The 26,921-nt window shown below is 42.1% G+C and overlaps 1 protein-coding gene across 1 annotated transcript; it reads left to right on the top strand.

Annotated features, from left to right (window-relative positions):
* The first annotated feature begins 651 nt into the window (after positions 1–651).
* On the top strand, positions 652–21,822 carry LOC116310184 (semaphorin-4B). The gene is made up of 14 exons (XM_031726916.2): positions 652–913; positions 12,085–12,245; positions 12,349–12,411; positions 12,778–12,876; positions 13,015–13,105; positions 14,207–14,329; positions 16,289–16,416; positions 16,504–16,685; positions 17,085–17,223; positions 17,508–17,697; positions 17,888–18,003; positions 18,272–18,435; positions 19,215–19,285; positions 19,413–21,822. The coding sequence occupies exons 1-14, from the start codon at positions 826–828 to the stop codon at positions 20,123–20,125; spliced, it is 2,328 nt and encodes a 775-aa protein (XP_031582776.1). The 5' UTR covers positions 652–825; the 3' UTR covers positions 20,126–21,822.
* The last annotated feature ends 5,099 nt before the right edge of the window (positions 21,823–26,921 follow it).

Genomic DNA, 26,921 nt, shown 5'->3' with positions numbered 1-26,921 from the left:
TGAGCAGCGGTTCTCTGGGAGAAAATGAGCAAAGTTACAGCTCGGGTCTGCAGAAGAGCATCTCTGAATGCACAGCATGATGGGCCATAGCAGCAGACCACACAGTGTGCACATCTTCTGATGACCGCTTCCAGCACACACCATCTCAAACAGACGCCTGCCTAGCAGAGCACTGCAGCAGCTGCGTGGTGCTCTGAGGGATGTTTCCAGCGTTTTGATGAATCTCTGTCATGAAGAATTAATGCAGGTCTGAAGGTGGAAGGACTCAAACCCGGTGTAACTAACAAATTGGCATGTGAGTGTTGTAAGTGGCATTTTAAAGGTCATCACTCGTGCTCGGTGGTTTCTTCACGTTGGAGCAGAAACTAGTTGAAGTGGTCTTGAGCCCTGGTTTGTAGGTCAGATGCTTTTTCTTCCTGTACATGTGTGCCCCGTGGGGAGAAACGGAAAAGCAGTGGGTTGATGAGGGAGGATGTGAAACAAGGTGAAGCACCGCAGAGGAACACGAGAAGGAAAGAAAAAAAACAAAGTCCCCTGATCTAATCAGCGTTCAGAGGAACAAACGGGACTCTCATTTTAGCGTCTTTAGTGAAAATAAGTGTTATCTGCACATCATGACACGAGTCAGCTCAGCCCAGCACTGAGGCTGTGCAGAAAAGCTTTCACCCTCCTCCCTCTGACCTCCGACCGCTGTAAGGAGGAAGCTGCGGTCGTGTTGCTCAGCGATCAGAGCCGCATTGACTCAGAGCTCGGCAGAGGCGACAGACGAGCTGCACGTTTAACAAAGCTCTGCTCCATCACCCTGCCTTCATCAGCTCATCCATCATGGCTCTCCCAGCCGTCCTCCTCCTCCTCCACCTCCTGTTGAGCTCCGAGGGTTCCCTCTCTCCTCCGCGGATCTCCTTCCCTCTCAGTAAGTCCAACACTTTGGTTTAATCATGTGTTTGAGTCTTGCAAGAAGAGTCTCCGTCCCTCCTTTTTTATTGGACGGATCTTTTTTTTTCTTTAAAGGGAAAAAAGTTTATGAAATCTTTGGATGTTTTTTTAGTTTTGCTCCCAAAAGCAGATTTTTTTGTACTTTAAAAAATATTTCATGCTCATATCATTTATGTTCCATGTATCTGTGGTTATAGTGGGGGGAGTCAGAGTTTCTCGGGGTTAATGATCACTGTGATGTGAGAGGTGATGTTTTCACATCTGTTTGTCTTGAAAAAAAAGGTAAAAGCTTTTTTTGTTGCTTAAAAGTCAGCTGATTTTCTGTCCGCCTGCACGGCAGAGACGCCTCTGTACGGTCTGATGACGCTTTACATGAATCGTCTAACACAGGCCCGTAAAAATGTCTTAACTTTGTAATATCTGCTGTCCTCATTCCGAGCTTGTGAAACACAGTTCGGTCACATGTTCAGCTGAGACTCGAGGCGGTGAATATGACGAGTTTGTCTGGAAAACAGGAAAATGATCTAACAGGAAAGATTGTGTTGAGCTCATTTCACACATAGCTGCATGTTGCAAATATTAACGCGTGACACCAGCGCGCACTGCAGAATAATCCTTCGTTGTCTCACACCAGCGCCGCAGTTCATCCACGCTGCGTGCAGACTGATGTATTTCACGTTTCTGACACCAAATCGGTCCACACAGTGTTTACTAATCAGTCACATGCAGCCGGGTCAAAGCTGTGCTGTGCTCGGGCGTGGACGCACAGAGGAGTCGTGCCAGATGTTTTGTCAGCTGGACGGACTTTCAGAGCTATCGCTTTCTGTAGGCTGCAGCTGTGGCCACGAGTTTTCCAGGAGAGTTTGTGCAATCGTTTGGCTTCGCACGCTGGAAATGTGTGTCCCGTGTTTACAGCAGTGGGATCGAAGCAGCTGAGATTCATCATCAACTCTCGCGGGGACCTCCGCAGTTCCAGATCTTCCCACCCAAACCCGTAATCCGAGCGAACTTCATCATTCTCCATTCTTTGCTTCTGATTCATATATAAATGATGCAAACCCCATCGGGAGCAGCCTCTGGTCGGTCGGAGCCGCTGTCACCTTCAGTGTAAAAATACAGCTGCTGGAGGACAGAAACTCGCACCTCCAGCAGCTCCAGCTCACTGGAACCAGTCACATAAGGGTTAACACTGCTGCTGACAGGCAGGATGACAGACGTGACAGCATCCTGTCAGGCTCCAGAAGTTGGAGACAGGCCAAGTTTGGGTACCAGAGAAGCGTCGGGCTGAACGGCACACGACAGCTTCCGAGTCTCAGTAACAGAGCAGTGTGGATGCAAAACGACCCCCGGCCATTCAGCAGGAGGCCTGCATTCAGAGCTTGGTGCAACAGTTACTTCTCCATTTCAGAAAAGAAGTTGGTCCTTTATCGAGTTGAGCAATGTCATCAGCCTCAGTAAACCACTAGCTTTGGTTAATCACTTTATTGGTAAATTTATTATATCACAGAGCGGCCAATTAAAACCTGTGTGTAAGAGAAGAAAGAGCTCCAACATTAGCTTAAACAGTCACAAGCACGTGAAAGCTTCACTATATTATCTCACTAGTTTACAACTCCACATAAACTCTGTTAAACAACAGTTTGATATAACTTATTAAAGGAAAAATGAACCTTGTGCCACTGTCAGCCTGCTACTTGTTAACACAGGTAACATGCATTTCTTTCTGCTTTTCCTTTTTCCTACTTTAAAATAAAAGCACAAACTTTAAACCAAAGCAGAAATATTTTAAAACAAATATATGTGAAAATATATCTCAAATATTTCTGACCATTTAAAGGTAATTTACACAAAAAAGAGAAATGTAACACTAATGATTTCTAAACTCAGAATGACCTTAAAGCGTGAGGCTTTTTACAAAATGGAAACAGAATAATCTGTGCATGAAGCCTTTATTCAGTAAAGGACGTAGTCGTTGTCTTAAACAGCCTCTGAGAGCAACAGTACACTTCCTGTCACATCGTCCTCCCTCCTTTCTCATTTTCTGGTCCCCGAGTCAAATCGTTCATCTTTATTATTTGATTGTTTCTGCAACTCTGGCTGATCTCCACTTGTTCTGCGGCAGATTATCTGCCTGTTCGATGACTGTCACCAAACATTCAGATTCCTTCTAGAAACATCCCACAGTGAGTTGGCAACTGTTCACAGCAGACATTGCCTCGTAAAAGAACGTCCTCAAAGAGGCGAGAGTGAAAGAGTAGAGCCATTACATCTCTCATTACACCCTCGCTTTCTGAAAAATGGTCCAAAAGAGTCCAAAGCACAAGAAGTAAAAGGTGGAGATTGATCCACCCGCTCAGATGGCAGGTCTGCCACTGGCCTTCTGTGTTTCCTGCATTTAACACACTGATGCAACAGTTCTGTTTATTCCTGGGATCCAATATCCATTTGATCTCGTTGATGGTTAGACCCTTTCCTTGGTGTTTAACCTGCTCGTGATAATGAGCTATTATCATGCTTGTTATGTGGTGGTCCTTTGGAATGAGAGGAGAGATGCACTTTTCAGTCTTCTTAGTGCTTGAACCCTTTTAACTTTTAACTTTTTCGGGGATTATCTTTACAGCTGGAGATGCCTCCATCTCCCACAGGAACTTGGGTCCGGTAAACCAGTTTAATGTGAGAAGCCTGCTGCAGTGCAAACATATCGCCACTGCTGAGGGGATGTACTGAGGTGTATTTTGCAAATCCTATTTGATAGAATAGTTTAGAATAGAATAGCTTTTTATTGTCACTGTTACAAGAACAGTGAAAGGCAGTTTGGCATCTCTCCGTGTGTGGAGTACACAATAGCGTAAGTATTTACACAATAACAGACAAATTTACATTTACACAAGAAAGATATGTACAAGTTATACATACACCTGCAAACATACATGCGCATACATGTATATATGTATATATACATGTATGCATCCGTACACACACACATATATTTCCACATACACGCTTACATCTATATACATACACACCATCTAACTAGCAGGTGCATTGAGAGGTGCAGTGTGATCAGTGATATTGCACATTGAGTGGGTGGTGCTGTTGGAACTATACTAAATAAAGTTATAATAAATACAGTTTAAAGAGGTAGGATGTTGGTTTCATTGACGTATAAATAGAAATACAATTTATAAATAAGGTGTGATGTCCATGAGTGCTGGACATTAGTACAAATGTGTGCAAACCACGGGCCTCGTTGTTGATGTACCCCAGTGAACCGTGGAGTCTGTCCAGAACTTCTTCCTTTCGAGTGTTGCTTGCAGCAGCAGTCAGCTCTAACTTGGGGATGGTCACAGCCTTGATTGGAGCTCCTCTGGCTTTGCCATGATCAGAGCACAATAAACAGTTCCTTGTTTCAAATATGAACATTGCTCACATCAGAGAGGTGATGTAGCTCTCTCCTTGTGACATTTCCAAAGACAGTTGGTACGCAGCAGCAAGGTATGGTGACTTTCTCCAAATTTGCAAGATCACTCTTCCAGCCTCTCCAGACTGGCTGCAGTTCACTGATGGCTGGCTCGTCCAGCCTGTATCAGTCTTTTCTGTCTCACGCTCGTCCAGTTTTCACATGGTTATGGTTCTGGTTACGGTGGCTAGCGCCGTGTTTCACACAGCCTCACACAGCCACAATGACGACGTGATGAAACTCTCTGACATCTCCCCCCAGAGCTTGAAACAACAACAACAAACAGCTAATTAAAGCAAGCTGAGAAAAGGTTGGTGATCTACATCTGTTAAGCTCCTGAATCCATATTCAAAACACTGGATCAATGCTGCACTTCAAGAAACTTTTGAATGTGCAACAAATTTGTTATAAAGGTCAAACAAGAGGTCCGAGAAAAACAAAGGAAAGAGGAAGAGCAGAAACCAACCGCACAGCAGGCCGCTGGACTCAGCACTGAGGACGAATCAGAGGAGAGCAGGTCAACGAGGACGATAACACAGCAATCAGTGGATGAGCAAATTAAACATCTTTACTCTCTCTGCCAACACACACCTGTGACCATGTGCGCGTGCATCACTGCAGCCACGCCATTGGCGCATGAGTTTCCCGGTCAGGCTGCTGATTGGCTCTTTGCTGCTGCAGAATTCTCTAGTTTTCCACTCAGGACTCCTTCAGTGGTTCTTTAACGTCTCTGATTAGATTAGGTGTGGTTAAACAGTCTGCTGTGAATGCTGGAGAGGACAGCGGAGGACACTATGATGTGAGGACATCATAAATCTGCCAGAGCACGCTGGCTCCTAAAACTGCAGCACACCTCACATCAAGCTGTTCATGTTAGTGTTTTCGGGACTTTTGTGGCCATCAGATCGTTATTCATGCGGGCATTTAGTGACACATAAAAAAGCCATAAAAACCAGTCTGAGTCAGCGTAACCATGGTAACAGACGTTCATTCATGCCTGCGGTGAGATTGGAAAGCAGAAGTAAGTTGTGATGAAACCAGAACTGCGTATAAGACACAAGATTTAAGGAAGATTTCACTGCCAAGCATTATTGTTTCAAACTGTGAAACTCTGTACAACCACTTTACTAAATTTAATGAAGTCACCTGTCTCCAAGTTGCAACATGCTGCAGGTTTTAGATCTCACCCTGGGTCAACACACCTGAATCGCATGATTAGTTCATTACCAGGCCTCTGAAGAACTTCAAGGCATGTTGAGGAGGTGATTTAGCCATTTGAATCAGCTGAAACATCTAAAACCTGCAGGACACCGCCCCCTGACACCTGGAGTTCCCCACCCCTCCTCCAGGTGATCAAGGTAATGCAGTTTTGCCACCATGCTGTATCTTAAGTGTAAGTGACAGGAGCTCTCGAGCTGCACAGATTCCACCACCTCTACTTATTTTCTCCCAGCGCTGTTTGAACTGATCCTGCCAGGCCTCTCTGCTACTGCATCAACAATCGGATCAACTCAGAACTCGGATCTGGTTTATTCAGTTCTTCTATATCACAACAAAATTAGGTTTGCTGAGCCTGAGGCTGAGATGACTGCATGTTCTCGCGGTCGCTGTCATGAGAAAACATATATATATATTAGAAACCATAATCAACCACTCTGTGGGCATGAATGTTAATGAGAGGTTTTATATTTTCACTGGGTTGTGAGCTACAGTGAGGCTTCAAACAAAAAGCAGATTTAGTTGCACAAAGAAGAGAGAAGTCGAGGGAAAACACAGGTAACATGTGAAGAAACTCTGAAGGGAACAGCGAACAAAAGCCAAAAGCAGAAGACAGTGAAAGCCGTTTTGTTGCTGTCACTGATCTTCAGCAAGGATTCGTTTCACTTTTTTGTCCTTCACTGTGAATTGCGACACATCTGACCCGCCCTGAGCGGCACTTCTTGTTTCTGCTCTTGGAAAGTTGTTCACCGGCGCTCCTTGTCTTCTGAGACCAGACAAACTTCCTCTGACAGGACTTCTGCTGATGGGAGTCTCATGTGTATGATTAGAAGACACTTTTCTGTCTCTCAGTGACCGAGTTTGATCTGTTGGTGTTCAGATGATGAGCATTCCTTTGGTCCTGACGTGGATCCTCCACAAACTGCCATGACTGACCAGAGAGCCGTCCCTCTTTGGTCAGAATAAAATCTGATCCTTCTGATTATTTTCAAGCATTCAGATTCTAACAACAAAAAACAAATAGACAAACAAAAACAATTAAAAAGCACGCATGCTGAACTATTAAAAACAAGTTCAGTGGGTGCAGAGTCCTTAAAAACCTGTAAACGGTTGCAAGAATTCATCATCGCTCACAAATCACCCAGTACTGTGCAAAAGTCTTTGAGCTGCTCCTCATTTCCTTATATTTTACTTGAAAGACATAATGGACACACATCTGTGGTTTTGTGTTGATGTTTTAGTGAATATGCTCTGAAGGTGACGTCATCGATCAGGCATGTTTGAGGTGACCAAGCCTCCGGTGGGTCGATCAGATCCACCTGAGTGTCCGACGGCTGTTTCAGTACAAAGTTAACTGGTGTTACGAGTTCAAAGTATTGGAGATGGATACAAGAGGAAAACCTAAATAACAACACTGGTCCGGCCGGGTTGAGTCAAACGATGATTTTAATGAACACACGTGTGGGAGATGAACACTGTATGCAGACAGCATAAGATCTCAAAATGGTGGAGCATTGCTCAAACTCTTATAGCCGCTAGTGGCCCCCACCTAGTCATAAAAGCTTAAACATTCACATTCTTTCTCTCACACAGCGCCTAAGCTATGACCTCGGCTCCCTGTTTATCTGCTCCTGCTGAGATGGGGCAGAAAATCCCTCCGGTATATTCTGTTCTCTTCTAATCAGACAAATAAGATCATGACTTTCTGAAAACAGTATTTCTTATAACTCAGCCGTATAATGCATCATAAAACAATATCATTCATTCACAATAAATCAGCAGTCTAATGTGATGCAAATCAGTTTAACAAATGTAATAGTTATCACCTTCTTCTAATTCAGGAGAATAATGCAAACTAAAACTACATCATATTTCACAATCTTTAATTAGGGGTAAAACGTGGCATAAGGTAATATTATAATCCCACATTCGCCCTTTGATCTCTTTTTTGTTTTTTAAAAAGAGATCACTCACACCCTGCAATCCAGTGTTGCAGGGTTCATTTCTTCTTACCCCTGAGGCCCTCTGTCCCCCTTTAACGGGTGAACTATATGTGAGATGATCTCTGTGTTTGCGCAGTTCAGATGCAAGAAAAACTATGATTACAACAACAACAGTAGTTACAGATGATTCCCCTCAATCCCCAGTTCTCCCACAGCTTTATTTTGGTGCTACCTTATACCCTTCAAACGTACTCAGATTAGAACCTCTGTCCGAGGAGCTTTTAGCCATTATTTTATTGCTGCAGCTATCAGTGTCTTCCAGTCGGGTGATTCTCTGCTCTTCTTTCTTCAACCTCAGGGGTTAGACCACCCTTCAGTCGTTGCACAGATCAGGGGATTATTCTGCCCCGATTTCAAACGATGATCTGTGTATTCTGGGGTCACAGCTGTGTCCCCCAGAGAAAGGAACAGGAACGTGTCCCCCTATTTAACAAGAGCCTCTCGAACCTCATTGGTCTGGTGTTCCTGGATTTCCACCAACCCCTTCATGGTTATTGCTGTGTTTATGGGATCCTTCCTCTCCAGGTCACTAGTCGGAGCCCAAACGCCATGACACTTGAACCCAGTTGGTGTCTTGGCAGTCTCTGTGTGTGTCTCTGCTGCTAAGGATCCTCATATCTCTGTGACCTCGTCTGGTGTCTCTTCCTTTCTCTGTAAGAGACAGAAAACCAAAACACCTCACTTCCTACCCTTGATAATCTAATGTTATTGTCCATTGTTCTTCCAATGATTCAAAATCGGTTTAGCACATCATGTTCAGGACTTCCTGACCCAGCGACTTATTCTACTCATAATCTATGTGTGTGTAAGCGTGTTTGCATCAAGGCATTTCCTACACTTTATCAGTCCGGACATCACGCCGAACGAAGCTTATGACCTTCAAAAGACTGAGTGCCAACTAGGGCTGGGTATCGTCACTGATTTCTAGAATCGATTCGTTTCCGATTCACAAGGTCCCGAATCGATTCGATCCACGATTTGATTCAATTAAATTCAATTTGAATCTGGGAAATTTTGACAGTCAGAAATATTATAATTCAGATCAGTACATTTACATATTTTTGTATCTATAAAAAGGAAGCTGACACACGCAAGACTTTATCAAAGGTGTGAGCGTCACAGCAGATGCCTTTGTGTCAAAGTAGCTGAAGATAAAACACAGAAAAACATGAAGGTGGTTTTCCTGGCCTGGGATTTTATAAAAATATTCTGCAGTACATCAAAAACGAAAGAAAACCATTAATCAACATATGAACGTTACCTCTGACGTTACAGCGGTTTTATTAGAGACACTAAGCGTTTTGTATTTTGCATAATTTTAAAAAGTTAAAATTTGTTCAGTATTGAACGGCAGAAATTAGGTTTTCTTTTCGGAAGTATGTAAAAGGAAAGAAAAAGCGGTCGACAGCGCTGTAAACAACGGTAGACCTGTGCGTAACAAGCAAGCGAATAATGCAGAAAACAGATTTTTAGACGGGAAACTGTTCTTGAAGTACAGAGAGAGAGAGAGAGAGAGAGAGCTGTGCATCCTGGTGGAAGCAAAACAGTAAAAGTCAGAGTGAATTCGTGACGATGTTTATGTGAAGCGTAGTTTGGATCTTCTTTTGCTGCTGGTTTGGTCAGTATTGTTTGGAGAGAGATCAAACTAACAGCTTTAGAATCAGCGCAAAAAGGGCGTGAACACAAAGCGCGGACCCGCCGAAACATCAGAATCAGCGAGCTGTCGCTTTCAGCCCCGACCGTGTCCGTGCAGTTGTTGTTCCAAAAAGTGATTGTCTGCCAGAAAGTGATTGCCGTCCGCGGCAGCGCGCGCAGACGCTTAAAGCTGCAGCGCCCGTCGGGTGAGAAAGGCGACATCTCACTGATTCTGATCCGCGGGTCCGCGCTGTGTGTTTACGTCCTTGTGCAGAATCCGTGTTCCTGCTCTCATTTACTGTTTTAGCTGTTTGGTGGTTGTTGAAATTTTGTGAGGTTTCACCTGAGATTCTGGCGTTTCGGGCAAAATAAATTTATATTAAAAAATCGATTCAGGATTTTAATGAATCGATTTCACGTTATCCAAGCCAGAATCGATTTTAATCGATGAATCGATTATTAAAACCCACCCCTAGTGCCAACTCATTATGAGCACATTTGCAATGTGTGTATGAAAATTATTAAAACCACTCATTTTAATAAAAGACATCAAAAACAAATTAACTATTTTTACTTCTAACATTTGCCCCCCTTTCCACAAGAATCATGTGTTTCCTTCAGCCTACCGTCCCACGGTTCCCTCTCCAGTGTGGCACTCAGCTTCTCGTGAACACAGGCATGTTATCTTCTAAACGCTATTCAGCTCATTTCAATCATTAATGCTTAAATCGCTGCTTCAGTTTCACTGTTGACAAAAACATTTCCTTATTTTGTATGTCACAGATTCTTAGTTCTCAAATCCTCCAATTTTCAGGTTTTATGACCTTCAGTGGTTCCCGGCAGTTTGCTGTTCAGTTATTTTATTTGAGTTGTTGGTATCAAACTAATCCCTATTAAAAGACTGAAATATCTCAATCTTGTAAGATTTCTGGTTTCTCGTTAAATTGCGAGTGTGAGTCATACTTGTGTAGCCTTTGGTTGCATGCAAGCTAAAAGTACGTCACCAACCGTCCTCTTTTCTTGCACTTGTTGACCTAAAAGCCTACATGACAGTTTTTATTTCACCATTCAATAACCGCACAGAGAAGGCATCGTTTAAATATGTTAAAGTCTTCTTTAAGCAAACAGTATTATTAAAGTTCTTTGTGACTTTGAAAATCAAAATATGGTCACCCTGTTAGGCTAAAAGTCTGCGAAGCAAACGAGGGGTCACGTTAGCTGACGATGACTTCACTTTTTATTGTCTTCGGCTACGTCCACACGTACCCGGGTACTTTTGAAAAAGCTGATTTTTCGATGCGTTTGCAGCTTTCGTCCACACGTAAACACCGTTTTCAGTCACTGAAAACTGAGATTTTTAAAAACTCCTGCAAAGTGGAGATTTTCCAAAACTCAGTTTTTGCGTTTACGTGTGGACGAGGAAAACGGAGAAAACGCAGCGTCAAAGGTGTGCGCCTTTTTTGACGTCACGCTGTGCGCCACGTTATTGTTTCGGTGAAATGGATTTCTACAGTGACGGAGTTAGACAAAATATTGTTACTGTTAATTTTACTCTCTGCAGTGTTTAAATGCACACACAGTTTCTGTCCCTCCACACAGAGCACTCGGTTCTGCTTCTCTGCGCCATCTTTGTTTACTCTTTCCCACCGAGGCTTCTAGACTTCTGATTGGCCAACATTTGTATAGGTTAGGAATATATCGCCACCTGTTGCTTTGGCATGTTCCTTGGCAGCGTTTTCTTTCATTTTTGGCATTTACATGTGGACGGGATTTTAAAAAAAACAAAAATGGAAAATCTCTGTTTTCAAAAATCCCCGTGGATGCGTGGACGTAGCCTTCGTACAAATATATCTACATTCATAAATAATAGCCACGCACAGCGCAGGAAGTACTGAGCCAGCTTCCTGTTAAGTTTTTAAAATCGTTCAGATGTAACAGTCAAAACTCTAATTAGCAGAAAGCAGTAAAAGTGAATCGAGTCAGTAAGAAGGGGCCGTCTTTACTCAAGCTTAAAGGAGTAAATCAATAAAATGTCACGTGATCAGAAATATTACAGAGATAGCAGCAGTGTGACTTCACACTGCTGAGCTGAGACACTGTAAACAACTACTGAGAAATCTGCTGCTGAGATGTTTCTGCGTTCTTATTTTTAAATCTTATCGTTCATATGTGGAGAGTTTCTCTGCAGCTCTGAACCACATCCTCTCCAAACCTGCAGCCTCACAAACAGGCAGTGCTGCTGTCTCTGTGCCGGTCAGCTCACAAGTGTAGCGCACAACATGTTGCGGGTGCTCTTATTCACTGAGCTGCGTCCTCTCACCTCCTGTTATAGTCTCCATCTGGTCTCGCAGAGCTTCATTTATTCCTGTCTGAAGATAAGTTCACAACAGAAACCACAGCGCTGAGCAAAGCTGCGCGGTAAAACTTCAAAAGAAATCTTGCATCGGAGGAACTTTGTTTTGATGTTTTCATTTTTGATAAACTTGTCTGATATGCTTTCTTTGCTCTGTTTGCACTTCTGACTAACACTTATCTAAACTTATCTTTTTAAATGTTAGCTACATTGACCTGCCCCGTATAATGAGCTCCCACACACGGCTCAGACACGCTGCGCCTGAATCACCCTGCGTGTGATCTTTTAGAGCGAGGCCCTTATGTTTACTTAATATTAGCTTCCTCCAAGTGTTTACTGAGATCCTCTATTTAGATTTCTCTTTGAATCTGCTGTGCATCCAGCCCCGAGTATCGGCTGAGGCCATCGGTAGCTCCTGTGCCACCTGGAGTTTCCTCAGACTGTAACAGCTGTTGTGGTTTCTGTGTGTTTGTGTCCAGACTCCACAGACAGACCTCTGCTCCACTTTGGCCACGGTGACCTCCACAACACCACCGCTCTGCTGCTGAGCAGGGACAGCTCCACTCTTTATGTTGGGGCACAAAACGCCATCCTGTCACTGGACGTCAATCAGAGTGATGTCATCAGACTGAACAAGAAGGTGCTCAGAAGAAACTGTTTGAATTTTACTGAAATATTATTATTTTTACTGCTGAGGTCCTGTGATGCCGGAGTACCCAACAGTTCGTCTGTGTTTTCTTCAGGTGCAGTGGAGTCCATCTGATAAAGAGACAAAGGAATGCAGGGGGAAAGGAAAGGATTTAATGGTAAATATAAAATCCAGCCACAGCAGGAATTGTGTATGAATATGAATACTTTTTTCTTTTCACTGTATGGTGAGTTTTCACCAGTAAGGAAAAATCCAAATTTATTTAACGCTGCAGAGAATTTAAAACCTGATTCCTGGACCACATCACTTCACTCCACGTTGGTCCCGCTGCTCCCTTTTCTAGCTGGCCATAATGTAGCTGTATGTAAAAAAAGCAAAAACGCCCACCAAAGATAAAACTTTGATATTTTAACCAGAAGAGCTTCATACTGTTTAAAGCTATGGAGGAGTCGATAGGAGTACGTATGGGAAAGGAAGTAAAGGAAAAATGTACAGATTTTATTCAGTTTCTGTTGTTTTGCAGAATGAATGTCCAAACTTTATCCACGTGTTGCAACCTCTAAACTCCACCCATCTCTACACCTGTGGCAGCTACGCTTACAGCCCCCAAGAAGCGTACATCGTAAGTTCATACATGCTGTCAGCTTCAATCAAGTCAGTCTATTAACCAGACGAGAAAAATCTTATGTCTTATATAAATGATTTTTAACAGTTCAGACACAGTTGGATGTTCAGCTGAGCTTTTGTTTGTCTTCATCAGGACACCCAAAGCTTCTCCATTGTCAAAACAGACAGTGCTAAAGGTCGCTGTCCGTTCAGCCCCTTCGAGAGGAGCGCTGTCGTCATCGCAGGTCAGTGTGCTGAGTTGCAACTTCCCGCTGGGCTCGCATGCAGCCATAAAGTGGTCAAACCTCGAGCTCTTTGCACGTAACGCAGCAAGAATCTTTGCAGAGTTGATATTTTGGGCATGAGGAGTGCTGCAAAATTTGAATCTGAATTTAAAAACTACTTTTCATTAGTTTTTGTTTTTTATCTTCCTTTTGTTTCGCAGAAGTTTAGTTTGAGTTCTTTCCAGAGTTTTTTTTTACACATTTCAGTTTAGTTTCAGACTGAGAATGAATGTTTAGCTTTTATTAAGTTTCAGTCACAGTTTTACTTCAGTTCTTTATTTTTTTAAATAAAAATGGAGTAATAGAGGATTCAGTATGACAATTTATTCTCAGTTTCTCCAAAAGTTTAGCTTTAATTACATTATAAATGAAACATTATTACACACTTCATTTCCATCTTTTGTTGTGTTTTAGTTGCCATATAAGTTTAGCTTTTAGTGGAAAAATCTAAAATTGGAAAAAATTGAAATTGGAAAAGTCTGTAGCCTTAACTTTGTGACCTTTAATGTGTAGGATGCAATGCTTTCAAAAACAAGCGGAAAACTGTCTGATTCACTTTGGATGTCAGCTGCAATAAAAAAGTTATTTTTTTTCACCTTTTGCACAAACCGCAGTTGCATGAGAGAATTTCATATGAAGCACAGCATCTGTGGGTGGCATGGTGTCACTGGCTGTGACCCACAAACCAAACAGCAGCAGAGCGTACTCTCTGACACGGAGCATGCCTGTCATTTCCTTCCCTGTGCACAGCAGAGCGTACTGTGTTTATGTCCTGCAGACACATGCACTGCATCTATCTAACAAAAAAGCTGAAAAAGGCCAAAAATATATTTAAAAAATGTGTCAGATGTATAGCTGTTTTCATGACACACTGGTTACTATGATCGCTAATGCAAGGAATAATAACACTGATGTGCGAGTCGGCACACATAAATAGTACATATTCTGTACTGTGTTGTTATTTTACCAAAGCGGAGGCAACATTTGTCGGTGTCGTATGTTCTCACGTTAATATGTGCTTTAAAACAAACACCCGGAGCTCTCATGTTTATTTATGTGCAGACGGCGAGCTGTTCACAGCCACAAAAACCGACTTCAGAGGAATCAAACCACAGATTTTGCGATACTTCAGCAAAGACAGCCGTCCAGACGTCAGCCTGGAGACGTCGATCCGCCTACTGGAAGGTGAGCAAACATGATTAGGATAAATCAAGCTGTAAAAGCCCAGCTTCTCCAAGATGTGAATCTTTCTGTTTTTGTTCTGCGGGTTTGATTAAACATGCACAGACACAGCTAATGAGAACAGTGTCGCAGTCAGATAAAGACAGAGAAAAGGGGAAGGAAAAATAACGGTGTCACAAAGAAACAAATGGATGCAGAAACTAAAAGAACAAACTGGACTTTTCTGCTTCACACCTGAATTTCACTGCAATTTCAGGCAAATGAAAAACCCCATAATATGGCATCACAAATTAAAGACGATGAGTAAGTAAATTAATTCTTTACCCTGTAAATGAAATCATATATTTAAAGAAAGACTAATCTAAGTGTAGTGTTCTGTGTAAGCTTCTGCTGTTACCCTGATGTTTGGTAGATATCACCACGTGTGGCTGTAACTGCATCACGGTGGCGAAGAGCGTTCAGCCACTTTAGTCCATATCACACTCATGGATCTGCATCAGCGTCATCAAATGTGGGCTGTTGGCCACAATTAGTAAACATAATTACTGACATCTGTCTCACATACCTAAATGCATATCTGTGATAATGTGATATATGTCTCACCACTGAAACCACCACTAATATAGGAGCATGCGTAGGAGTCCTGTGACACCTCCACCCCCAAACCCAAGGTGGTGAAAGAGAATTATTTAAAAAAATCACGTGTGTGGGATTACTTTAGTTTTTGAGCAGGTGAAACTCAGGCCTTGGTTTCCAGCCTCAAATTGGAGTGGAGTGGAGTTGACATATGCTATGTAATGATTGGGGTGTCCGATCTTTAATATGTTAAAAAAAGTAGCTTTATAATCTATCCTGGACTCAGAACTGTGCCAAAGATGGGAATGGAGACATCCAGCCTGGTGTTCAGGTCTCATCTTCTCATCTGTCATATCTGAGTCTTCGTCAGTATCTCAGTACAACTGTCCACTCCAGCTCGACACACAAACCAAAGCACCTGTCCAGTTACCTGAGCCCAGGTGTCTCTTCATTGTTCCTGTTTAAACAGGTTCCACATATAACATTTGGTGCCACTAAAGACCAGAATGAAGGACGTCACTCTTCTACACGTCCAACTGACAAATGTCAGCCAGGGCGCAGTGTTTATGCTGCGTACAGTTGCTGCAGCATCCTGCATGGGCATGGTAGGGCAGGGAGGCCAAAGCCACAGTGGCAAATATGAATCGTTGCACATTCAGTGCCAGGTTTTGTACAGGAAACTGCAAATGGCCAATTAAACTCTTCTTGGACCTTGGAGGTTGGGTCTATGGGGTCCAAGTCCGGTTCAAGGCTACTCTGCGTCTTTGTTGGAGCTGCTGCTCCTTCTGAGCATCAACAAGCAAAATCCTCAATTTATTAGGTCCGTCTACTAAAGCTCGAATATTCCTGTGATGAGGTTGTTGTGAAGTAAGAGAAGTGTTCCTGATATTTAAACTACATTCTCATTAATGAAGAAGTAAAAGCAGAAAAAGCCTTCCATAACCTGCTGCAATACCCTCGATGTGAATCGCTGTCTTGCACATCGAGGCAGTGACTCTGCTAACACTTAGATGTTGGTCATAACTACTGTTCTTTAAAACACTGACATGGAAAAACCATAAAACCCTCATAAACATGTATCAGACATGTTTGTGTCAGCTCAAATACTTTCAACCAAACCACAGCTGTGAGGTCTGCAGAATTCCCTGCGTTCTGTCTCCAACTGCTCATTTCCTCTTTGTCTTACAAGTCGTAGTGTCTTTATATGTGTCATTTAAAAAAGTTATGTCTGCTGCAGATAAACACATTATATTATGTTTTGAATCTTTCTCCACCCGTCGGTCTGTCAGCTGAGTACTTCGTACGCTCCAGATCACTTTCCCCTACATTCAGACCACATGGCACGGACCCTGTTCTGTACTCACTTCCTGCACTTCTGTATTTCAGAGCCCACATTTGTCAGCTCATCACTGGACCCAGCAGAGGGGAAACTCTACTTCTTCTTTAGTGAAGTTGGGAAAGAGTTCAGTTACGTAGATGATCTGAAAACCGCTCGGGTGGCTCAAGTCTGCAAGGTGACAGCAAACAGCCAGAGCGCATGATGTGAATGTGCTTATTAACATTAATATAACATGAAGGATTGTTCTGTGCTGGTTTTACAGGATGATGTTGGTGGAGTGAGGACTCTGCAGAAGAAATGGACATCCTTTACCAAAGCCACTCTGCTCTGTCAGTTTGAGAAACAGCTTCCCTTCAATATTCTCCAGGATGTGTTCACCCTCCCACCACCAGAGGGCGACGACACTGCTGACACTCTGTTCTATGGTGTCTTCACGACTCAGTGGTAGGTAAACAATAAACAGGAAATAAGAGGGATGGTGTTTGGATTGTTCTGGCCTTAAATATTTAACTGTCACATCTGCTTGTTTTTTATTAAAGCCATGTTTACACCTAGTTACTGCCAAATAAACAGCTGAGAATCAACCCCCACATTTCCCAGCTTGGATGTTGAGATGAGTGATTGGTGACTGCTCTTAGAAAGGATTTTTCCATGCTGTGGATGTGTTCTGTCAATTACTTATTTGGCCATGAGCGATGAAAACAACACGAGCCAGGGTGGCATGGCTCCATGGTCGACAAACACAAACTAGTAAAAAACTGGTTCAAAAACCTGTTCAAGTCAGGACGTCTCAAATCTTTCTTAAAGACGTCGACTTTACCGTTGCAATCTGGTTTATTTCAGGTCCAGAGGTCCAGAGTCTGCAGTTTGTGTCTTTAGACTTGAGGACATCAAAGCTGTGTTCAAGGGGAGCTACAGGACCTTCGTAACGCTGACCCACCAGTGGAGTACGCAACAGGAAACCCACAGCTACCTGGGAACGGTAGGGGGGGGGGTTCGTGTTTTTTCTAGACTTCCTGAATCCTCAAAGCAATCGTAAAATCTAAAATAGATTTACTAATTTATGTCAGACATACTGTATGCACCTTTCACGTTTCCATCTGCACTTTACTAAAAACATTTCTTCATTAACCCGCTCGAGGAGAATAAAATGGAGCAGAACATGCCGTAAAAACAAATTATTTAATGCCGTCTGTTAGAGTCATTAAAAATGAGCAGTGTTTTCAGATCTTACTGTTTGACCCTCCCTCCGTGTTCTCTTGACAGTGTGGACTTGGCAATTCTACTGACGCCGTTTTGGGGGAAGTGAAGAAGAGTTTCCTGACCACAAACGCTGTGACGCCTGTCGGGAAAGGTCCGGTCGTCGTCTCATCGGAGCAGCAGTACAGTCGTGTGGCTGTGATGAGAGCACGCGCAGCCAGTGATACACAGTATACCATCCTGTTCCTTATCACAGGTGAGACTGTGAACATAGACGAGCCCAACCAGTCCGTGCATGGACATGTGATCGAAATGATAGTTGTTACTGAATACAAAAGTTCAGTGATCTAAACAGTCAAGTCCTGCTTGTAGTAATGAGCTTTGAAAGGGTTTTTGTGGTTCTTGGATGACTTAAAACGACTTATCCCTTCTCTCTACTGTCCAAGAGTCTGGATTTCTCCACAAAGTGGTTTTGCTTGATCAGGGTCCTTGGGTCATTGAGGAGATTCAGGTCTTCGCCCAGCCTCAGAGGGTCCAAAGCATGGTCCTCTCCACCTCCAAGGTAAACTGCACAAATCATTCACTGATCAACAAACAAAGTATCCTGTTCACATTTAAATGTTTTTGACTCCCACTCAAAAAATAAAAAGATCAAAAGTTAATCATAGAGAAGCACTGGGAAGCACAAGCCTTCACACTGGTGCAGGTAGAGATGTGTACAGGATGACTGTGCGTCTCACAGATTTGTACACCTTCGCTCTGAAACCTAACAACCTGAGAGATCTGCTGGATTTGCATTCATCTGGCTGACTGTTTCTCTGCTCCTGCAGGGAGTCCTCTATGTGGGGACCTCTGAAGGTGTGACTGCCGTACCCGTGGCCAACTGCTCGACCTACACAACCTGCAGTCAGTGTCTCCTGGCCAGAGATCCTCTGTGTGGATGGAGCCGCACTAGCAGGGCCTGTACCCGTGTGCATGGCAGTCATGAGGACATGTAAGTAAAACTTACTCTGACAAGGTCCAGAACAGATGTGACCTGTATACAAAATAAACCATCAGCTTTCTTTAAGATTCCCGATTGATATTTGTCTTTTTATCTAATATACTTTAAGAAATGAGTCTTGAAACGATTAGATACCATCGTGGGCTTTTCAATCCTGGATAAATGACACTAACATTTCTGAAACCCTGATTTTAGTTTAAGTTCTTTCAGAAACAACTCAGCCGCAGGACTCTTGTAACCGTTCTTGTAATAATTATAATTGTCGTTATTCATTCATTGTAGTTGTCTTTGCAGCGTTTCCTTGAAGTGCTGAGAGTGATGCCACATATAGCAGATACTCTCTGGTGTTTATGACACGTGGACCATCAAAATTTACACGTAGCTGCAGCTTGAAAACTATCACATGTGTGTATTTTAAGAACAGAGTAAAATAGAAAAGCCCTTTATTGTCATTGTACGCATTTACAGAAATTGCACAAAAGCAATACATTCTCTAATTTTACAAAAGGTGCAACCACCTGAGAAAAGGGGCTTTATTTAATGTGGGGAAATTAAGATTAAGATGATGAATGGGTGAGACGAAGCTTTGACCATGCTTAAAGCTGCAGCAGATCTTAACAGGAGAATGTCCTGTGGAAGGATAAATACAAAGGGCCAACAGCTCTACAACCAACAGATAATCTGCAAACCATGAAGATGTAAAAAATGTTTGAGGAGTTTTTTCTCATGAGAAACTAAAGGTTCACACACAATGTTGTTTTCCTTTTCAGGGTTCAGAACCTGGAGGACAGTAATGCGGAAGACAAATGTGAGGGGCAAACCAAGGCCGAGGCCATCACAGGTGATGTCGTCTTTACTACATGTAAAAATCTGTTGGCAGATATGAAGACTGTGAGAAATTATGTTGAACATATTCTGGAAACAAGTTCAGAGTTTTAACCTTGATGCTGTAACATTGCTGCCTGCAGTGGTCCATGCTCATGTGAATGAAGTGGTGACGCTTTCGTGTCTGACACCTTCCAACTTGGCCACTCTGACCTGGGCCTTCTCTCAGTCAGAGAAGCTCTTCATCCAATCAGACGACGGCAGTCTCAGGTTCATCGCCACTGGCAACACTTCAGGGGTTTACCGCTGTGAGGCAGAGGAAGCCGGGTACAAACAAGTAGTTAAAAGCTATGACGTACAATTGATACGCTCTAGAAACTTGACCCCAAGAACCTATGAAAGTGCGGGGCCAGACGAGACCTACGAGAGCATTGTTACCGAAGATCCAACAATGTTTCTGACACAACCCGTACACACCAACGACTACACCACCGACGACAGAAAGAATGGATTTACAACCAGTCCTACGGACAAGGTGACCTCCAAAGAACATCGCGGAACAAACGGGAACCTTCAGAGCAGGAGTTCTGACACCCAGTACAGGGTGAAGCCCGACGACGTGACCCCGAAGGAGAAGAGTTACTACAGTGAGCTCGTAGGTGTTTCACTCATGCTGGCCTTGTGCATCTGCATCATGATTCTTGGATCGCTCCACATGTGGCAAAAAAGGAAAGTTAGTCTCGGGAAGGATCCACTGGTCACTCCGGAGGAGGGCAGCAGCATAAACAGGCCTGTGGAGATTTGCTCTCTGAGCAGCCGGGCGGAGCTCGAGCCTGAGCTGAGGGTGGTGGAGTAACTAAAGACGCCTTAACTTACAACTTGCAGCTGGTTTAGCCGGACAGTTATCACCAAAGACATCGTGAAAGTAGGAGAGTGTAAGAATCCTTGGAAAGCAGTTTGAGATTTTTAATGTTTACCTCATTATTTGAGTCCTGTTTTTACCGCAGCCTAAAACCAAACGTCATGAGCGTGTCGCAGATGTGACGGAGACACAGGGGGATACCTCATGGTCTTACGGTAGCAACTTAACAGTTCCAAGATGGCTCCAAGCTAAAGCATAATGATGGGACCTTTATTTCCAAAGTGAACATCGTGTTTTATTCAAAAAGACCATAAACTCATCAGGAAAGAGTTGACTGAGCTCACATATCAACGGAACAGAGCATTGTTTTCAGCTGATTTAGACGTCTACATAATTGAACTCATTTTGTCCCCCTGCTGGCGAATTGAAAGAATGCAGGCATAAAGCACCTTTCAGCCCCATGAGCTACAGTTCTATAATAATTATAGAGGAAATGGAATAAGTCTGAAGTCTGAGGTGTCAGACTTCAGACTTAGGCTAATGCTGTGAAGCTAGCACGATTTGAAAGGTGCTCTTCTTATTTACTTTAATATTAAATACGCTCATTTTGGCAAAGGTTTGCATGCTGAGCAAGACAAAAAGGGACCCGGCTTTTCTTTAAAGTGGTGTAAAGTGTAAAGCTTTGAGTGCAGATTGTAAATGGCTGATATACAAACACGTTCCCCCTGTGCGGACAGAAGCAAGCAGCTACCACAGAAACTGCAGAGTTTGGTACTTGCATGTTTTCTGAGGTTGTCTCTTGGTTTTGAGGAGGTCCACAGGAACCTTTATTGGATCTGCTGCTTGATATGAAATTTAAGAAAACATTTAAATTGTTTCTGTTGATGCTTGAGTTTCAGGGTCCTTTTATTTCCTGATGTTTTTAGGAGTTTTGTGTTTTGTATCTGTTAATATTCTTTGATTTTAAATGTCATTTGTGGAACTTATCACTTTTCTGTTTTAACTCAGGGCTTTGAAGACAGTGATAAAGGCAGCGGGTGTGTTTTATTAGTTAACATTAACGATGTCTTTAAGAATGGATTGAACAAATCATCCTGCATACACGCACTCATTTTAATCTTTTACATTTTTTATTTAATAAGATCTCTTTTGAATTTACAAGGCAGGTCAACTTAACCAGGACAATGAATTTTTTCTTTTTTTGTGAAACTGTTCAGTTTTTATAAAAATCTTGCCTCATACCAAGAAAAAGCTCACTGTTTTCTATTTAACATTTCCTGTTCCTGTTCTTGAGAGGACGTTTTAATTGTTTGTTTTAAATTTTATTTTTTAAAACTTTTTTTTGGTTATTTTACTCAGTGACATGATTTCCGTGTGGATTTTGTGCACGCTACAGAATTTCTCTGTAACTTTGTTTCTCAGGCAAAATTGAATCTAGTGTTAGTGAATCTATATGATGTATACATTTTCAGATGCATGTTGAATGACTGATGTTTTTATGTGTGAATACTCAGATAAATCATCTATATGCATTGCAAAAATTTAGGCTACTAGAAGAATATATTTGTGTTAAATGAATGTGCACAGTTGTCGGTCACTGTATGCGAATAAATGTATGTAAACTGTTAAATGTGAAACCTGCTTTGAATGTAACACGAGCTAAGATTCAATAAAACAGTCAGTAAATCCATGCTTTATGATTGTAGGAATGAATGAATGTCGCCCCCTTGTGGTGTAAGTGAACTACACACGTGAACTTGTCGAGGTTGAGTTAAGAAATGAGGCGACTGGTCATTTCGTTCCTGGTATGTTGATGTAAGATAATGTGGTGTTGCTCAGGCCTAATGTTGAATGTCCTTTATGAGTTGAAATCACCTCCATCATTATTTGATCTGCAAAATGTGAACAGTCATCGATAAATCACGAGCAGAAGAATCTGTACCCCCCCTTCTTAATTTGATCACCTCATTTGCCAAAATTTAAGGATATACAGTCAATTGGGTCAAAAGTGAACTTATGCCTTTATCTAAAACCTGTTAATGACCATTTCACATATCTTGGATTGACTGTCCCTAAAGATCCCAAATTATTTTTTAGCTTGAACTTTGCTGAATTTGTATCAACATTAAAGCATAATATGGAGTCATGGAAACTAGGGTTTGTTCCAAAACGATCTGTGCATATTTTAAACCAAATTAGAGGCTTCCTTGAATTGCCAAACTCCTCTGTGCAGGCACCAATATGCTCTTTTGCCTCCCTGGGATGATAAATCCTACCATGTTTGGAGAGAGAAGGGCTTAATCAAATTCAAAGATCTTTATATAGATGGAAAATTTGCATCATTTTATCAACTTAGGCAAAATTTCAATTTAACGCCTTCACATTTTTACCGTTACCTACAAATGAGGCATTTTGTGCAATCCAATATCAAGAATTATTGAGATATTCCAAATGAACACAACTTTTTTGAATGTGCTCCTGAGCCCTCCTTACTCCAAACATCTGATCTCTACAGTTGTACATTTGTTTGATGAAAGTGTTGAGGCGCAGACTATGAGGATAAGAGACGCTCAGAGGGAGGAACTGGGTATAGAAATATCGGAATAAATGTGGGACAAATGCTCATCAAAAATTCATTCCTGCTCTGTTAACAGCTGACATCAATTAATACGATTTAAAGTTGTCCATCGGCTGCATTACTCCAAGGTTGGACTACACAAAATTTGTTCTTCAACTTCTCCCATATGTGACAGATGTAAACTATCAGATAGCACACTGGCTCATGCTTTTTGGCATTGTCCCTCATTGACTAATTTCTGGTCCAGAATATTTGATTTGACTCTAAAGCTTATAGGATCTTCATCACACCCAATCCAGAAATTGCAGTTTTTGGCTGGTTCCAGAACTATTCCTGCAACTATGCAGGTGCCAGTCGATCATGATGGTTGCAAAAAGACGTATCCTAAAGGACTGAAAGTGTGCTGTTCCTCCCTCCTTCAATGTCTGGCTCAATGACATCCTATCAGTCATAAAATGGAAAATATTCTATACCTACAAACTTCTGCAGCAAATGTTTTCTCAAAGTCCTGGACTCCATTTTTTTTAATTAACTTGGGAAAGCTCCCATTATATGAACATGTACCATGGCGCTGAGGTTTCTTTGTTTGTTACGTATTCATGATATTTGATGTACTCTGGATACTGGTAGTTCTTATCATTACTGTGATATGTCTTGTCTTCTTGCCTTGGCACCTGAGCTGTATTTGTTTGTTGATGGGGTTTTCTATATTGAAAAATTAAAATAAAATATTGCAAACAATCATAAAAAAAGAACACCAGTTCAATAAAACAGTCAATAAATCCATGCTTTATGATTGTAGGTATGAATGAATGTCGCCCCCTTGTGGTGTAAGTGAACTACACACGTGAACTTGTCGAGACTGAGTTAAGATGTTGATGTAAAATAATCTGGTGTTGCTCAGCCTTAATGTTGAGTGTCCTTTATGAGTTGAAATCACCTTCATCAATATTTGATCTCCAAAATGTGAACAGTCATCAATAAATCACGAGCAGGACTTTGTTCTGTTTTTTTTAAATACCTTCATTGAATTAAAAGTCTAAAGGCAATGTTTGGCTCTTGTAGAGTGTAAAACCTTTGCGTCTTGATCCTCAGACACGTATCTGAATCCTGGAGGAGAAAAAGTACATAAGAGCTCCGATGCTGTCATCTGCTCGTCAAATAAGTAATAAAAGTCTGTTAAACCTGTGCAAACATGCCGTCTTGTTTTTCCCCAGAAGCATGTGAGTGTTGACTTCTGTGTTTGTCACAGACAAACAGACTGTGAAAGGGGGAGCTCTTCTGCTCAGTTCCTGCTCTGTGTTTTTATTTAATTTAAAAGCGTATCTGGGCCCTGTCTTTAGCTTCTGTCTCAAGTTCAAGCTCTCACCTTTTGCAGCATATTTACCTTCATAATTTGCTCCTTTAAAAGTCTGGGTTCCTGTGATTGGCCAACTTGTGGAAGCCTGCCAACGGGGAGTTGTTATGAGCAGCACTACTTGTACACAGAGGTTGCCCCCAAACTAAAGGGTAATATCAGCTGTTTGTTGCTAATGTCTGAAACAGCCTGTGGAGGTTTGTCCGCTGGGATCCTGAACCTTTCATTGTCTGGGACCAAAAATTTGGGTTAAAACTTTCACAGTGTGAGGCACATCTTTGGGAATGAAAATCTCCCAGGAGTGTTTGCAGCACCCTGTTGAATCCGAGCTAAGAACTGTGGGGGCTGTTTAAAGAGTGTAACTAATAAAGAGGTATGTGAATGTATCATAAAAACGATAGGTCCCCTTAAAAGTAGTGATGGGCAGATGAAGCTTCATGAAGCACTGAAGCTTTTCATCCAATTGGTTCACCCCAGCACAAAGCGTCCTGAAGCTTCATTTGCTCTAGTAGGACATCTACTGGACGTAAAAATATTAGTTGGCATGAATTTGAAGAGTGTGGCATTTTGCACACAGCCTGTAAATGTCAACAACAAAAGGAGTGTGTAAAACATGTATATTGATGGGAGTATGCTGTGTATATTTATACTGGCAGTATGGAAAATGATTATTTGGAAATGCTTAAAATGGAAATGATCATTTACTGTGAGGTGAGGTGTGGTTGGGGTATGGACAGCTACACACTGAGGCTTTGAGCCTCAGTCCTGCCTGTTCACATTTTATTCTGTAAAAACTAAATTTTCACTGCTTTTATGACCTTTTTAGTGTGGAGAACATAGGTAGGATTTAATGATTTAACAAATCTTTTAAATCCTTTGTCCTCCACAATGCTAAATGGCTGGGAGTCCTCAATCACCATGCTAACCAGGTCTTCATCTATTGGAGATTGTTCTCCTGAGGAAAGACAATAAAAACAAAGCACAAATATAAATATCACACACGTAACTTATTACAGTTGTATAATATTGTTATATCATTTAGTAACATTACGGCATGCTATATTATCATGGCATTTGATGGCTCACCTGGTCTTGCTCCACAATCGGTGTTCGCCTTATTCTCATGCAAAGCTCTGTAGTGCCTGAGCACGGATGAGGTGTTGCTGTTATATCCCAGCTCCCTGGCACATAGCAAACACTTCACCTTGTACAAAGGTAAAGACAGCTTAACAGAAATTGTATTGCACCATCAGTATTATGAAAATACATCTTCTGTAGAAATTTACATACCTTGTTGGGAGGAATAAAATCAAAATGTTCCCACCCAGGGGAGGACATCCTCCTCTTCTTAGCTGGCTCCATTCTCTCCTGACTTTCTCTCCTCACTCTCCTAAACCTCCAAACTGTCTCCAAACTCTCACTAACCGCAACTCTCCATCAAACACCCACATTTTGAATGAAGTCTGACGGGTTTATATCACTGTCATAGCTCGCGGCAAAGTTCGAACCACTTCCTCAACCAGTCACGTGGTACAGCCGGGCAGCGAGGCTTCGGACGTCATCATTTTCAGTAGGGGTGGGCGATATAAACGATATACAATAGAAACGATATAAATTTGGCCAACGATAGAGATTTTGACTATACCGCTCTATCGCGATAGCGCATGTTGCTGATGTCATCAAGCTGCGCCTGTTTTGGTCGAAAGCATCGCAGCTGCTACAACCATTATCATCTGCAAATTAGACCGGGCGACAGTCATAGCAAAGAGATGAAGCACTTTTGAAATATGGGGAAAGCCAAAAACTGAGCTTCCTCCACTTCCGTAATATTGATTCATTAATGTTGAATTCTGTCGCAGCTGTTCTATTCCCATGTTGTTGCAGTATAACTAACTAACCTGGTATTGTGGATGAATAATCTCAGTTGTTCTCCTGACTGAAGTTTGGCCCGTGTGTAGCATCCTGCCATGCGATTGCATTTGTCTCTACAGAATCCCTCACGTTAACTTTTATTGAGTGGAAAAAAAGTTGGTGTTCATCTTCCAGCTTCACTGTGCTAATGTTATGCTAACATAGCTGTGTCGCTAGCAATCACGTAGCACAACATTATATACCAGGTAGTCCAACTTCAGTTACCCTGCAAACGTCACTGCTGTTTAGTTTTCTGTCTTCATTTATGTTGGAAGTGATAGCAGAGCTGTACGTTTTAATTAGTGTCCAAAATCTCTCAGTCAGAACATGCTATGTCATGTTTAGGTGGAAACTAGCGAGTTAACTTCCTGTTAACTTGTAACTCCGTTAAATTTAATAAATTCTGTTTTCATGGATGCCTGGATGTCAAACTTAATTGGTACACCTGGTAAAGCAGCATCGCTGATGATTTTATTAATACTGAGATGATTTTCTCAGTATTCGTTGGGACCTGAAGCGGACGGAGTTTGGGACCCAGATTACTCTGCGAAGCTCCTCACTACGGCAGCCGTAATGCTCTGACAATCCATCAAGCCGTGCGGCTTACCAAAGTTGTACTAAAACATTTTTAACAGATTTCTGCACGCCCAAATCGGTTCGAGGTCAGTAAGCACAACCAGAATTCATACATAAGGCACACTCTCGATTTTTGAGAAAAATTAAAGGATTTTAAGTGTGCTTTATAGTGTGGAAAATATGTTATACAGAAGAAAAGAATATATCGCGATATATATCGTTACCGCATGTGCTTCAAATTATATGGCGATATGGATTTTAGGCCATATCGCCCAGCCCTAATTTTCAGCTCCTCCCATAAATGAAGCAAGCCTCGATACGCGCATCGCGGAAACGCCCCCTCCATTACTCGACACAAGCTTCGAAGC

The sequence above is a fragment of the Oreochromis aureus genome, linkage group 11 (genome assembly GCF_013358895.1).
Source record: "Oreochromis aureus strain Israel breed Guangdong linkage group 11, ZZ_aureus, whole genome shotgun sequence".
In the NCBI taxonomy this organism is placed as follows: Eukaryota; Metazoa; Chordata; class Actinopteri; order Cichliformes; family Cichlidae; genus Oreochromis; species Oreochromis aureus.
This window is presented reverse-complemented; position numbering and strand designations above follow the sequence as displayed.

Bases quoted from the DNA above. Each gene is read 5' to 3' on its own strand.
- LOC116310184 (XM_031726916.2), top strand. From the start codon at position 826: ATGGCTCTCCCAGCCGTCCTCCTCCTCCTCCACCTCCTGTTGAGCTCC. The intron at 18,004-18,271 runs GTAAACTGCACA...CTGCTCCTGCAG, and splicing joins TGGTCCTCTCCACCTCCAAG to GGAGTCCTCTATGTGGGGAC. The intron at 18,436-19,214 runs GTAAGTAAAACT...TTTCCTTTTCAG, and splicing joins CATGGCAGTCATGAGGACAT to GGTTCAGAACCTGGAGGACA.